Source organism: Myotis davidii, unplaced genomic scaffold, assembly GCF_000327345.1.
Source record: "Myotis davidii unplaced genomic scaffold, ASM32734v1 scaffold1421, whole genome shotgun sequence".
In the NCBI taxonomy this organism is placed as follows: domain Eukaryota; kingdom Metazoa; phylum Chordata; class Mammalia; order Chiroptera; family Vespertilionidae; genus Myotis; species Myotis davidii.
Window position 1 is genome coordinate 89,340 of NW_006291550.1, and position 11,857 is coordinate 101,196.

General features: G+C 41.8%; 2 protein-coding genes across 6 annotated transcripts in view; one reads left to right on the forward strand and one right to left on the reverse strand.

Annotated features, from left to right (window-relative positions):
• Window positions 1-4,556: 4,556 nt before the first annotated feature.
• Window positions 4,557-10,650, reverse strand: LOC102766924 (chromosome unknown open reading frame, human C15orf65). The gene is made up of 2 exons (XM_006764950.2): window positions 10,376-10,650; window positions 4,557-5,040 (listed from the first exon to the last, which is right to left on the reverse strand). The coding sequence occupies exons 1-2, from the start codon at window positions 10,388-10,390 to the stop codon at window positions 4,702-4,704; spliced, it is 354 nt and encodes a 117-aa protein (XP_006765013.1). The 5' UTR covers window positions 10,391-10,650; the 3' UTR covers window positions 4,557-4,701.
• CCPG1 (cell cycle progression 1) overlaps window positions 10,648-11,857 on the forward strand; it is a 51,982-nt gene continuing 50,772 nt past the window's right edge. Inside the window, exon 1 of one of the 5 annotated variants that reach the window (XM_006764954.2) lies at window positions 10,648-10,903. The gene's annotated coding sequence lies outside the window, so the exon portion shown is untranslated. Of the gene's footprint in view, window positions 10,904-10,928; window positions 11,184-11,243; window positions 11,565-11,857 lie in introns of those variants that run through there. The other 4 variants (XM_006764953.2, XM_015564745.1, XM_015564744.1 and 1 more) reach the window with 4 other exon arrangements.

The window sequence follows — 11,857 nt, forward strand, 5'->3', positions numbered from 1 at the left end:
TGTTTTCATAAAATGTTCTTTTTGCAGTCGTCGACGAGTATACTAAGAAAATATGGTAAAAAAATATGGTTTATAGGAAGACGAGTTACAAACTGTTTTCATAACCAGTGTCAAAAATACTATATAGAACCAAAATAAAAAAATTAGTCTGAAAAAGAAACGTTTTTAACAAAAAAATTGTTGGGGAAGGGGTTAACTGGGTGGTGCACAGCCCTGACCTTTGCCAGGACTTTCAGTGACTACTCGCTTTTGGGGGGTCTCTGTCTAAACTCAGCTAGTGAAGACAATGAATGGACTCCGGCAGGATATTTTTTCTATTTTAGAGAGTGGAAAGGAGAGGGAGAGACAGAGAGAAACATTGATGTGACAGAGACACAGTGATTAGTTGCCTCCCGCATGCCCCTGACCAGGGCCAGGAGCCTGCAATCAAGGTACGTGCCCTTGACCAGAACTGAACCAAGGACCATTTAGTCCGCAGTCTGACATGTTATCCACTGAGCCAAACCAGCTAGGGCTCTTTTTTCCCCCCCCTTTAATGTCTCTACCACCTGTTGTTTGAGGTTGGATCAGTCCTACCTAGTAAAATAGCTATTTGGAATATCTTATTTTCACATTCAAACACTGTCTGGTAAAGATACATTTTCTAGTACTTTCAAGTACCCCAGGAAAAAAAAGAACAAAAGGTAAAATGTTAAGTTAGAATTTTATGTTATTGGCAGATGTATGTGGCAGATCAAATCATAAAGTTGCTTGGCAAACATGGAATGTGAACAAAGGAGAATTAGTTTGATGAGTGGAATGTTTCATGGCATCATGCATCCAATTCTACGCGACAGGCTTCTTTCCAATAAGGGGCCTCCACCAACTTGAAATACTTAGGCTTATCACAATTGGATGCAAGAAAATAAAGATGGGCTTGGCACTTGTCTAAGACATTGACAACTTTGGGAATTCCAAGTGCTAGGCGCTTATGTAGGGGCAGAGAAACTTTTCTCTAGCCTCATGGTTCTTTTGGCTGGTCTAAAAATCAAATAGACATGAGAAAAGGAGGCCTCGGGGACAGGTTCACGGGATTTGTCTGGGATGAATTGCTGCAGCCTATTGCCCTCCTGGTCCCTTCGAGTTTAGGAGAAAAGTAGGAGGGGAGGCATGGTATGCTCCTGGGAGGGAGAGCATGCTGGACCTTCGTTTTGAAGGGTTTTAAAGGCTGAGCATTTAGGGGAGGTGTTATGGGGGGATCTCAATAAAAAATTCATCAGCATGAGGTTTATTCTCGTAACTTCATTTGTCCTTGGGTGTGGTCGGCAAAATGACACTAATTGGATTTCAGCTGTCTTCCTGAGTAGGGTGATTTAAGCTATTTATCCTCTGGTTGGGGAGAAGTGCAAACCATTTACTCTTAAGTGTCCCTGGTTTAAGGACGATAGGATTTACTGGATGGCTGCAAACTGCTTGGCATCGAGATTTTGTAGATGGCTGCAAACTGCTGTTTCACTATCTCAGTTTCCTTATTCTGCTTGTCCTGGCTTACTAGCCTGTTGCATCAGTTTGGTTTTTGTGGTGGCAGGCAGCTGAACCTTGGTTTTGGTTACAGCAACAGCTGATTTTCCTCACATAGTCCCTTCACTTCCTTCAGGGCCGTGATCAAACCTTATCAGAGACCTTCCTTGACTACCTACCTAAAATAACTTCTTGCCCGAGCACTCCCTCTCTCCTAACCCTATTTATTTTTTCCATAACACTTATCACCTGGCATGTTTCATACATATAGTCATATATACAGATATTTACATGTAAAATATATGTATAAAATATATAAAATAAAAGCATACATTACACATAACTATATATATAAAAGACTAAGCCACTGTCCACCCAGCCAATAGGTATGATGCACACTGTCCACCAGGGGGCAGACGCTCAGCACAGGAGCTGCTGAGCTGCAGTGACTTGGCAGCGGTGGTTCTCGGGTGACGCACCCCAAAACCAGAGAAGAGGAAGCCCGATTCCTCCCGGGGCTGTGTGATTCCACCTTTGGCCGTGGGTTATGTTGGTGCTGGGGCACTGTTGCCTCTGAATCTGGTTTACTGCACACTTGTGTTTGCGTTCCACACCCTGTATGACAGCAACTTTGCAGAGTGCCCTCTTGTGCTCTAGGACCCCTCGGGGGATGTCACAGAGCTGGTTTCGGCCCCATCCCCGCAGGTCAGGCTGAGGGACCCCACCTGCCGGAGGGACCCCACTCACTCCACAGACGCCCTTCCAGCCATGGCTCCACCCCAGGTACGGCCGGCCGGCTGGGAGGGGCTGTAGGAGGTTGGCTCCAGGGCGTGTCCGGCCCTTCTTGCCCAGTACCACCCCATTGGCCACCTTCTAATTAATTTCCTTCCAATGTGCACGAATCTGTGCCCTGGGCCATTAGTATAGATATATTTACATGTAAATATACATGCATAATTTATAAAATATTTGTCTATATGTATATAAATACATGTTTAACATGTATGTGTTACATATACAGGATGTCCACAAAAATGTATACACACTTTAACAGCTGATAGTTCAATTTTGAAGATGTTTTAATAAACATTGCCTTCATAATTATTCAAAGTGTGAGATACATTTTTGGGGACACCCCATATAAATAAATATTTTAAAATATTTACATTATATATGTATACATGTTTATACATGTTTTTTCCCTATTAGGGCTTACTAGAATCTAAACTTCATGAGGGCAGGCTCTTAGTGCCTAGTAGTCCCTAGACTTTAATAGGCACTGAATGACTGCATAACGGCATTCCAGACAATATGCTCGATTTGGAGAAATTCATATGAGAATTTTAGCAATAACAACAAAACAAAAGGCCCAACCACCTGCCATAGTGAAGAACATTAGGCTAATAGCTATATATTATATATTAAAAAGTTGACTCCACTTGTTAGATCTACAGAGGAGAAAAAGGTTTGTATAGTTTAGAGAAAAGACTAGTACATTCAAATTCTGTTGCATTATTTGTCTGAAAATATTGTGCAGAGCCTCAATTTAGAGGAAGTGGACAGAACCAGTTTCTCTTCTTGCTTATGCCATTACCAAAGAACACATTTGGGGGTATCTGAAAGAATTTCGCGAAGCTGCAGAGTGAATGAGCTCTTTGCTCACATCAAGCCATTTTTGTAAATAGGTGGTCATGCTTTTCTGATCCCCTAGTGACTCACAAGATTACTCATCCTAATTGATGTTAATATCCTGAGCCTAAAACAAAGAGAAAAATAGAAACAGTGACAGTAACAGTTTTTGGTAAAAACAAAAATCCTCTTTGGATTTCTTTCAGTTAGCGAAAACAGGTACTAATGTAGGTCATCTGCAAAAATGAATTGGTGTAACGCAAACTTTCAGAAAGTATTTTAAGTAATCATTGCCTTATAATTATTGAAAGTGTGTTTATATATATTTTGGGACACCCCGTATAAACATAAATATTTTAGAATAGTTTATTCCCCAATGTCCCCTTTCTCTGACTTCCCAGTAAGCCAAAGCAGGCCAGTCTAGGTCAATTCCCCACCTAGTCTCTCTCTCGTTGCTTCTTCTATCCTAGGCCCTTCCTTGTTTCACTGACCCAGCTTTAATAAATGTCCTCTAAAAATCACCTGGACTCATACTATGAAATCTTTCCTGCACGAAGTCAAGAACCCACACACTACCAGTGGCCCTAGGTAGACCTGATCAGGGCCAGGCTCTTTTCTGGTAACAAAACAACAAAAGTAACATACATAAATGTCTTTTTTTTTTTTTATAGTATGTATATTTACATAGTATAGTGTCTACCATAAGTTGGGGTTCAATAAGTACTTGCTGGCTTGGCCAGTGTGGCTCAGTGGTTGAGCACTGACCTATGAACCAGAAGGTCACAATTGATTCCCAGTCAGGGCACTTGCCTGGGTTGCAGCTTGATCCCCAGTGCGGGGTGTAGGAGGCAGCCCATCAATGAGTCTCTCTCATCATTGATGTTTTTCTCTCTCCCTTCCTCTCTAAAATCAATTTAAAAATAATTACTTGGTGAATGAATGAATGAATAACAAGTCCTCTCACCCTATCAGGGTAGCTCAGTTGGTTAGATTGTCATCCTGATCCACCAAGGTTGTGGGTTCAATCTCCAGTCGGGGCCCATACAAGAAGCAACCAATGAATATATAAATAAGTGAAACAACAAATTGATGTTTCTCTCTCTAATCAATTTTAAAAAATGGGGAAAAAATATCCTCTCTTCCATGAGCCTAGCAGAGGGAATTAACATTTCCCCAGGTTCTAAGCCATTACTTGAAATAACACACAAGTGGGAAATTACTGGTCAGAGTCTTCCTTAATTCAATCTTTTTCTTAGAGCTCCTATGTTCCTTTGTCTTGATAAATATATCCAGTAGACAAATGAGATCATGAAAGTCTATTTTAAGATTGTGGAATACATGGACTAAATAAAGCTAGGATGTACAAAAATGCTTCTACCTTTTATTCTGCTATTTTAACACATTTTTAAGAAGTCAATGTCACTCAGTTATCAGTTGAAATACTTTATTTCTTAAAAATATTTTTTAAAATTAAAATCTTTCCATATTCCCAATTAGGTATTCTAGCCTTAGACTTAAAACTCATTTTTTTCATGAGTATATTTTCTGTTAAACGTACAAAGGAATATATTTTCATAGAGGATGTTGAAAATTATAGGTTCTGGTTTTGTCAGGTGCAGTATTTAGAGTGTTATTTTGATAAAATCCTGTAGCTCTGATATGCCTTGAAAATTCTTGCTCTTTTGGAGTATAAATGCAGGGGAAAAACTCTGGCGTAGGTAGACATTCACCATACGTACTTGAATTGGTTTTATACATAATCATCTTGGGCTCTGATAGTGAGGTAGCTGTAAGGAGTGTTTTTGGATCCAACATACATGAAAACACAGGATTGCCAGGGTTCACACAAGTAGGCAGTTGTTGAGGTTTCATTTCTGTGTCTGAAGTTGAAGCTAAAGTACTTTTCTTATCCTAAAATATAAACACATCAAATCATTCTCAATTATAAAGTTGTTAGTGGGGGGAAACCCCAAAACTATTAAACTTAGCCCCACCCTAATTTTAATACCACTCACAGAAATTAACTCAAAAAAATTTACTCAAAATGAAGACATAAATGTAAGGCCTGAAACTGCAAAACTCTAGGGAAAAAACAGGAAAAAAAACCTCATTAGTCCTCACAACAGTTTTTTGGATGTGACACCAAAAGCACAAGTAACACATGCAGAAATAAACAAGTGGGACTATATCAAACCAAAAAGTCTGTACACAACATAGGAAACCATGAACAGAATGAGACAACAACTTAAAGAATGGGAGAAAATGTCTGCAAACTATATATCCAATAAGAGGTTAATATTAAAAAATATACAAGGAGCTCATATAATTCGAAAGCAAAAAACCCACACCAAACAACAGTCCGATTAAAAAATGAACAGAGAGATCCAAAATGGCAGCAGAGTAAGTGGAAGCTACACTGACACTCTCCCAGGACCAAACTGGAAATACAACTAAAATACAGAAAAAGCACCCCAAAAATCAACTGAAGACTAGCTGGAGAGAACCTTGATAACCAAGGAGGGAAAGTGGAGACTGCATAGAGACTGGTAGGAAGTGCGGAGGCATGAAAGGGCTGGCTGGGCTCCCAGGGACAGTAGCTGAAGTGCAAGAAGGATATCTCAACTGTGGGGAGTTCCCACTGAGAACTCTGGGGTCTAAATCCCAAGCTTGGCTCCCCAGCCCAGAGCACCAGAACTGAGAAAGGTGCCCCCATAATATCTGGCTGTGAAAAGCAGCAGGTTTGCTGCCTGCCAGGGAGAGATGGCTTGAAATTCACACATGCTCTTAAAGGACCAATGCACAAAATTTTATATGCAGCCACTCACCTTGGGCCCGGCAGGGAGAGGGCAGAGTGGACTGGAGGTGTGTGAATAGAGTCCAGGGTTGGGGGCTCTGGGTTTGGAGCTTAGAGGGCAGCCAACTTGGTTTCCTGTGCTGAGTCATTCACTCATGCTGCTGAGGACATCTTTCTCTGGCAGTACTTTCCTGTCCAAGTGGTTTTTGCCTAGGGGAAGGCAGTTGCCCCACCCTGTTGGAAGACTTCTCGCCCAACCCCGTGGTCAATAGCCTGAGGTTAATCAGTGTCAATCCCACTGCAGGTAGAGGTGGATCTCTGGAGGCTTTGAGTCTTTGCCTGGTCTCCTTCTGGGCCTGGGGCTAGATAAAGCAGACCCTGGCGCACATCTTGGTCTTTCAAAAGGCACCTAGCCCCAGCAGAGGAAGACACAAGTTGTGGATTGCTGAGAGCTCCTAACAGGGTACTTAGGGCCAACTCACCCTGAATTACTGGGTTATCTATAATAATAAAAGTATAATATGCTAATTAGACTGGTCGTCCTTCCAGACGAAGCTGCGGCAGCAGGGGCCCCCAGTCACAAACAGCTTCTGACATTGTCCTGCACAAGAGATTTGGAGTTGTAGCAGATCTACCTAATACACAGACACAAACCCAAACAGGCTGCCAAAGTGGTGAGACAAAAAAAGCCCTAAATGCAAGAGAATTCTCCAGAAGAGCTAAATGAAATGGAAATAAGAAACTGATCAGATATAGAGTTCAGAATAATGATGGCAAGTATGCTCAACAGCATGAGAAAAGACATAGTAATTATGAAAAAAGACCAGTCTGAAATGAAGAATGACATAACGCTAATAAAGAACACATTGGAAGGAATACACAGCCGATTAGGGGAAGCCAAGGATTGAATCAGTGAATTAGAAGAGAACTCCATCAGAGAACCAAAAAGAAAAAACAATTAAAAAACAGGACAGCTTAAGGAAGCTGTGAGACATCATAAAATGTAACAATATTCGCATCATAGGAGTGCCAGAGGGGAATAAAGTGAGCAAAGGATAGAGAACTTGTTAGAAGTAATAATGGCAGAACTCTTCCCTAACCTGGTGAAGGAAAAAGTCATACAAGTTCAGGAGGCACAGAGAGTCTCAAGCAAGAAGAATCCAAACAGGCCCATGCCCAGACATATAATAAAAATGCCAAAAATTAAAGAAACCATCAACAAAATGAAAATGGAGCCAACTGTATGGGAGAACATACTTGGCAATGATACATCTGATAAAGGACCAATATCCAAAATATATAAGGAACTCACTACAGCAGATTGTGATTCATGAAACTGAGACCCTTTAAGACTTCTAAATCCTTAAAATTAGCAAGCATATAATCTGCTTCTTCAACTCTAAAAGGAGATAAAAATGTTTATAGAGCTGTTCTGTCAAACTAATGTGAGGACAAAGCCTTTTCTGAGTTGCATACTTGGATCACATTAGTTAGGTTCCTCTTAGTGTAACCGAACTCACCCTGAATTACTGGGTTATCTATAATAATAAAAGTGTAATATGCTAATTAGACCGGACGTCCTTCCAGACGAAGCTGCGGCAGCAGGGGCCCCCAGTCACGGCGGTGGTGGGGGCCAAGTCCCTTGCACGAATTTCATGCATTGGGCCTCTAGTTCTATATAATGTCTCAGCAAAGTTAAATTTACTAATGTTCAGAACCTATTAGTTGTAAAAGCTTGAGTTCAAATCTGCAAATGTGAAGTATTTAGTACACTTTCTCTTTCTTTTCCTTTGTTCAAATTTAAATGATTATCAACCTATGATCCAACCCTTCATCATTATCATTTCCCTTTTGTATATCATATGTAAAATTGGTTTTAAAAAGCTGCCTTAGTCTGTGCTTATGAAGATATATATACTGAAAGAAAATTGGATGTAAAGATAAATTGCTATGTAAAATGGAATCATTTTTTATTGTTTTCTTTTTTGCACGTTTACCTCAATGCTTTTGTATGCTCTTCCAGAATTCAGTTCTGAAATTTACAGGTTAACAACACTACATTAGTATACTACAATCTATATATATAAAAGGCTAATATGCAAAGTGTCCCCTTGGGAGTTCGGCCAAGAGACTGGGAGTTCGATCGATCGCTATGATGTGTGCTGACCACCAGAGGGGGGCGTGGAATGAAGGAAGGCACCAGCCGGCAGCCAGCAGCCGAGGAAGGGAGGCCCGAGCTGGCAGCCAGCAGGCCCCAATCATCCCTGATCACCAGCCAGGCCTAGGGACCCTACCCATGCAAAAATTCATGCACCGAACCTCTAGTTTACTAATATTTAGTTAATATTCATATATCTTATAGGAAGCTGGCAAAATTAGAAATAGAACTCATCAGATTTTGCTATTTATTCTTTTTGATGCTGCCTATTAATTCTTTTTAAATATCAAGAGCACAGACATTGGATGATAATAAACTCCCAGCATCCTATGGTGTGTCAACAGGACAGCTTTTCTCAAAATGTCTAGGTTATCTCTGCACAGGGAAAGCCTCTTAGGTGGAAGGTGACTGCCCTGTGATTTGTGAGGAAAAGTACCAACTCTAATTTATGGACACCCAGTCAGGTTGCCCAGGAGAACTTCTTTCACAGAGGACTCTCATCAGATCACCCTCTACTTCTGGTTCTAAATTCTGATCAACTTTGGTGCAAAATGTAATACAGAAAACCGAATTGAGTTAAAATAGAGGATAAGTTAGCTGATAAACTTGGTTGGTATAATTTATATCACACAATCTGGAAATTAGTGTCTACCTAAATCTTCTAGACCTCCAGGATAATTCAGAAATGTTTTATAGACTTAGAAACAAAATACACACTACTTTTACTTTTTTATCATAGGCCCTCACTGCAGTTTTCTTATTTGGGTTTCACCCTCCTCAAATCTCATATTCTTAAAATGTGGAGTTCAAACTGTATACAGTTTAAAATAAAACTAAACAGCCGAAACCGGTTTGGCTTAGTGGATAGAGCGTTGGCCTGCGCACTGAAGGGTCCCAGGTTCGATTCCGGTCAAGGGCATGTACCTGGGTTGCGGACACATATATATTTATATATATATAAAATAAAACTAAACAAAATAGTCTAATACAGTGATGGCGAACCTGTGACACTCATTTTTTGGGTTGATTTTTCTTTGTTAAATGGCATTTAAATATACAAAATAAATATCAAAAATATAAGTCTTTGTTTTACTATGCTTGCAAATATCAAAAAATTTCTATATGTGACACGGCACCAGAGTTAAGTTAGGGTTTTTCAAAATGCTGACACACCGAGCTCAAAAGGTTCGCCATCACTGGTCTAATACAAAGAATAATAAAATGATTATTTTAAGTTCTCTGCCAGTTATGCATGGTGTCAGCAACTGTTTTTTACTTAAGGATAAGAAAGTAAATTAAAATTGTAAATGATTATTTTAAAATTGACTATGTTGTAGAATTGGCTTGGGAAAGAATACAATCCTACAAATAGATGATAGTAGCTTTCTTATTAATTTAATTTGTAAGGCTTTCCTAGAATTAGAAAAAGCCTGGCCACTTTAATTTTTCAAAGTCCTTTGGTATAAACACATATTAAAAAATATAGAAGCCATTGAAATAATAAAAATATTTCTTAGCCCTAGCTGGTTTTGCGCAGTGGATAGAGCAATGTCAGGGCCCCGGTTTGATTAGGGTCAAGGACACATGCCCGGGCTGCAGGCCTATCCCCAGAAGGGGGCGTGCAGGAGGCAGCCTATCAATGATTCTCTCTCATCATTGATGTTTCTCCCTCTCCCTTCCTCTCTCTTAAATTAATAAAAGTATATTTTAAAAAAATATTTCTTAGAGAAGCTGTAATTATAAAACTGTGTTTTTTTCTTTTTTGGTGTCACAGTTGATGTTAACTATAGTAACCTCCAAAGCAAAAAAACACACAAAAGTGTAAGTTTGAGACACCTTTTGTTTCTGTCGAGGCTCACCATCTTTCTTGTTAATGTTTTTGTTAACTTTTTTATTCCTTCCACAATTGGGGGACAGTTAAAGCTTAGCTTTCTAGTTTCCATCAACAGTATGAGTGCACCTACCTTTTGTAGCTCGTATTTGAGCAAGGTACAATGTAAATAAATGAACAAGGTACATTTTTTGTTGTTGTTCAAAGCCATCACCTCATGGTTCGCTATACGGTACGAGTTGCATACCATCCCCAATCATCTTTATACCTTTAGAGCAATTCTGGCTTAATTCAACATTGCACATTTGCATCTGTGTAGCTCAGTGGCTGCCTAGAAAGGTATTGTTTGTTGTTATTGTTGGTGTTTTTTGTTTTTTTTTTAGGGTGGATGCCCCAAATTTAAAGCAAAGTAGACGAACATTCAAAAACATCTAGCCCTCTGTCCAAACCCACTCAGCCATACCCGGTCATTCTCCATATCTTTCTTTTTTCGTCAAAGGCAGTCTTTTTCTTCAGCGGATGACGAGGCGGCCAAAGGATGCGGCTTTTTATGTACACTCAATTAAAGCCTGAAAGAGAAGGGAAAATATGGGCTGGATCAAAATCCCGGGCAGTCCTCCGGGTTGAAATGAATCCTTTGGAGCGATTGTAGCAGCCCATCTCCATAGCAACCTTCCGCGGCGCCTCTCCGCCTTTAGAGCGCCCGGGCCCGGATGTTATGAGACTCGTGGCTTCCTGCCGTCTCCCCGCGGCGGGCTGCGCTGTTCTTCGGGAGTCGTAGTTCTTCCCTCCGCTGCCCCCCGACGCAAGGCACGGGGCGAGACTACGAGTCCCAGCATGCGCTGCGGCGCGCCGCCGGCCGCCTCCTCTCGGGAGCGGACGCCTGCGAGCAGGTTGTTGTTTTTATTAGAGGCGTCACTGGGCTCGGAGCTGTGACCAACGCCACCGCAACAGCCTGCACTTTGGGGCGGAGGTGGCGCTGCCCCTTCAGGTACGGCCCGGGGTGGGTTTGGGCCCCAAGAGAGGAGTCGCGGCCACCTGTCAGAGCCCTGGCTGGCACCCGCGGCTCATACGCCTGGCGGAGGCATTCGCGCGGTCTCCTCTGAGGCTGAGCTCGGAGTTCGACTCCTGCCGCCTGGTGCGTGTGGCCGCACCGGTGGCCTCGGAACCGGAGTCTGCAAAGAGCCGGTGTCGGTTCCTGAGGCGTCGGGTCTGGTGGTCCTGCAGCCTCCGACTGGCACGTGCAGACCCCAGCGCTGCGCTCGCTCAAGGTGCGGGGGAAGCGTGCGGCTCGGGGACCCTCCTTCCTCCCCTGGGCTGGCTCGGGTGAGAATCCATATGGTGAGATGTTACGTGCGCCACCCTGCCGGGTTTTCAGCCGGCCCATCTTTTTTTGGTGACGTTTGAGCCCCGTGATGCCAGGAATAGAAAAATTAAATATTAAATAGTGCAGGTGAGATTTCTGCTCGTACACTAGGCGCTCCATATCCGTGTCCTCCTCCAGCGGCCCCCGTTAGCGTCGGCCTTCTAATCGAGAAATCTGCTGGATTAGCTCTCCATAGAGTGCCTTGCAAACCTTACATGTTTCCCTTGTTTGATGAATCCAACCCTGCCGGTGGGAGTGCCAGTTTTAAGGAACTCAGTCCATTAAGGTACTTTGTTGCGGGGATGAAATTTACACTGCTTCACTCTAGCTTTATTGAAAAAACGGAACGGAGTTTTCTTGTAGCTAGAACGGGTATCACGAATTTTAGGAGACTTGCATTTCTCAGTAAGGTCGCATCGTTTGGATAGTGCTTGAAATGTCACTATTAGCCCGTCATATCCTTTGGCTTAAGGTTTTAATATTATTAGGCTCCAAATTTTCGGTGATATTTATCACACCATCCTAGTGTGAATGGTTTATTATGATTTCCTGAGCTCTGAGCCTAAAAGGGAAGGGAAA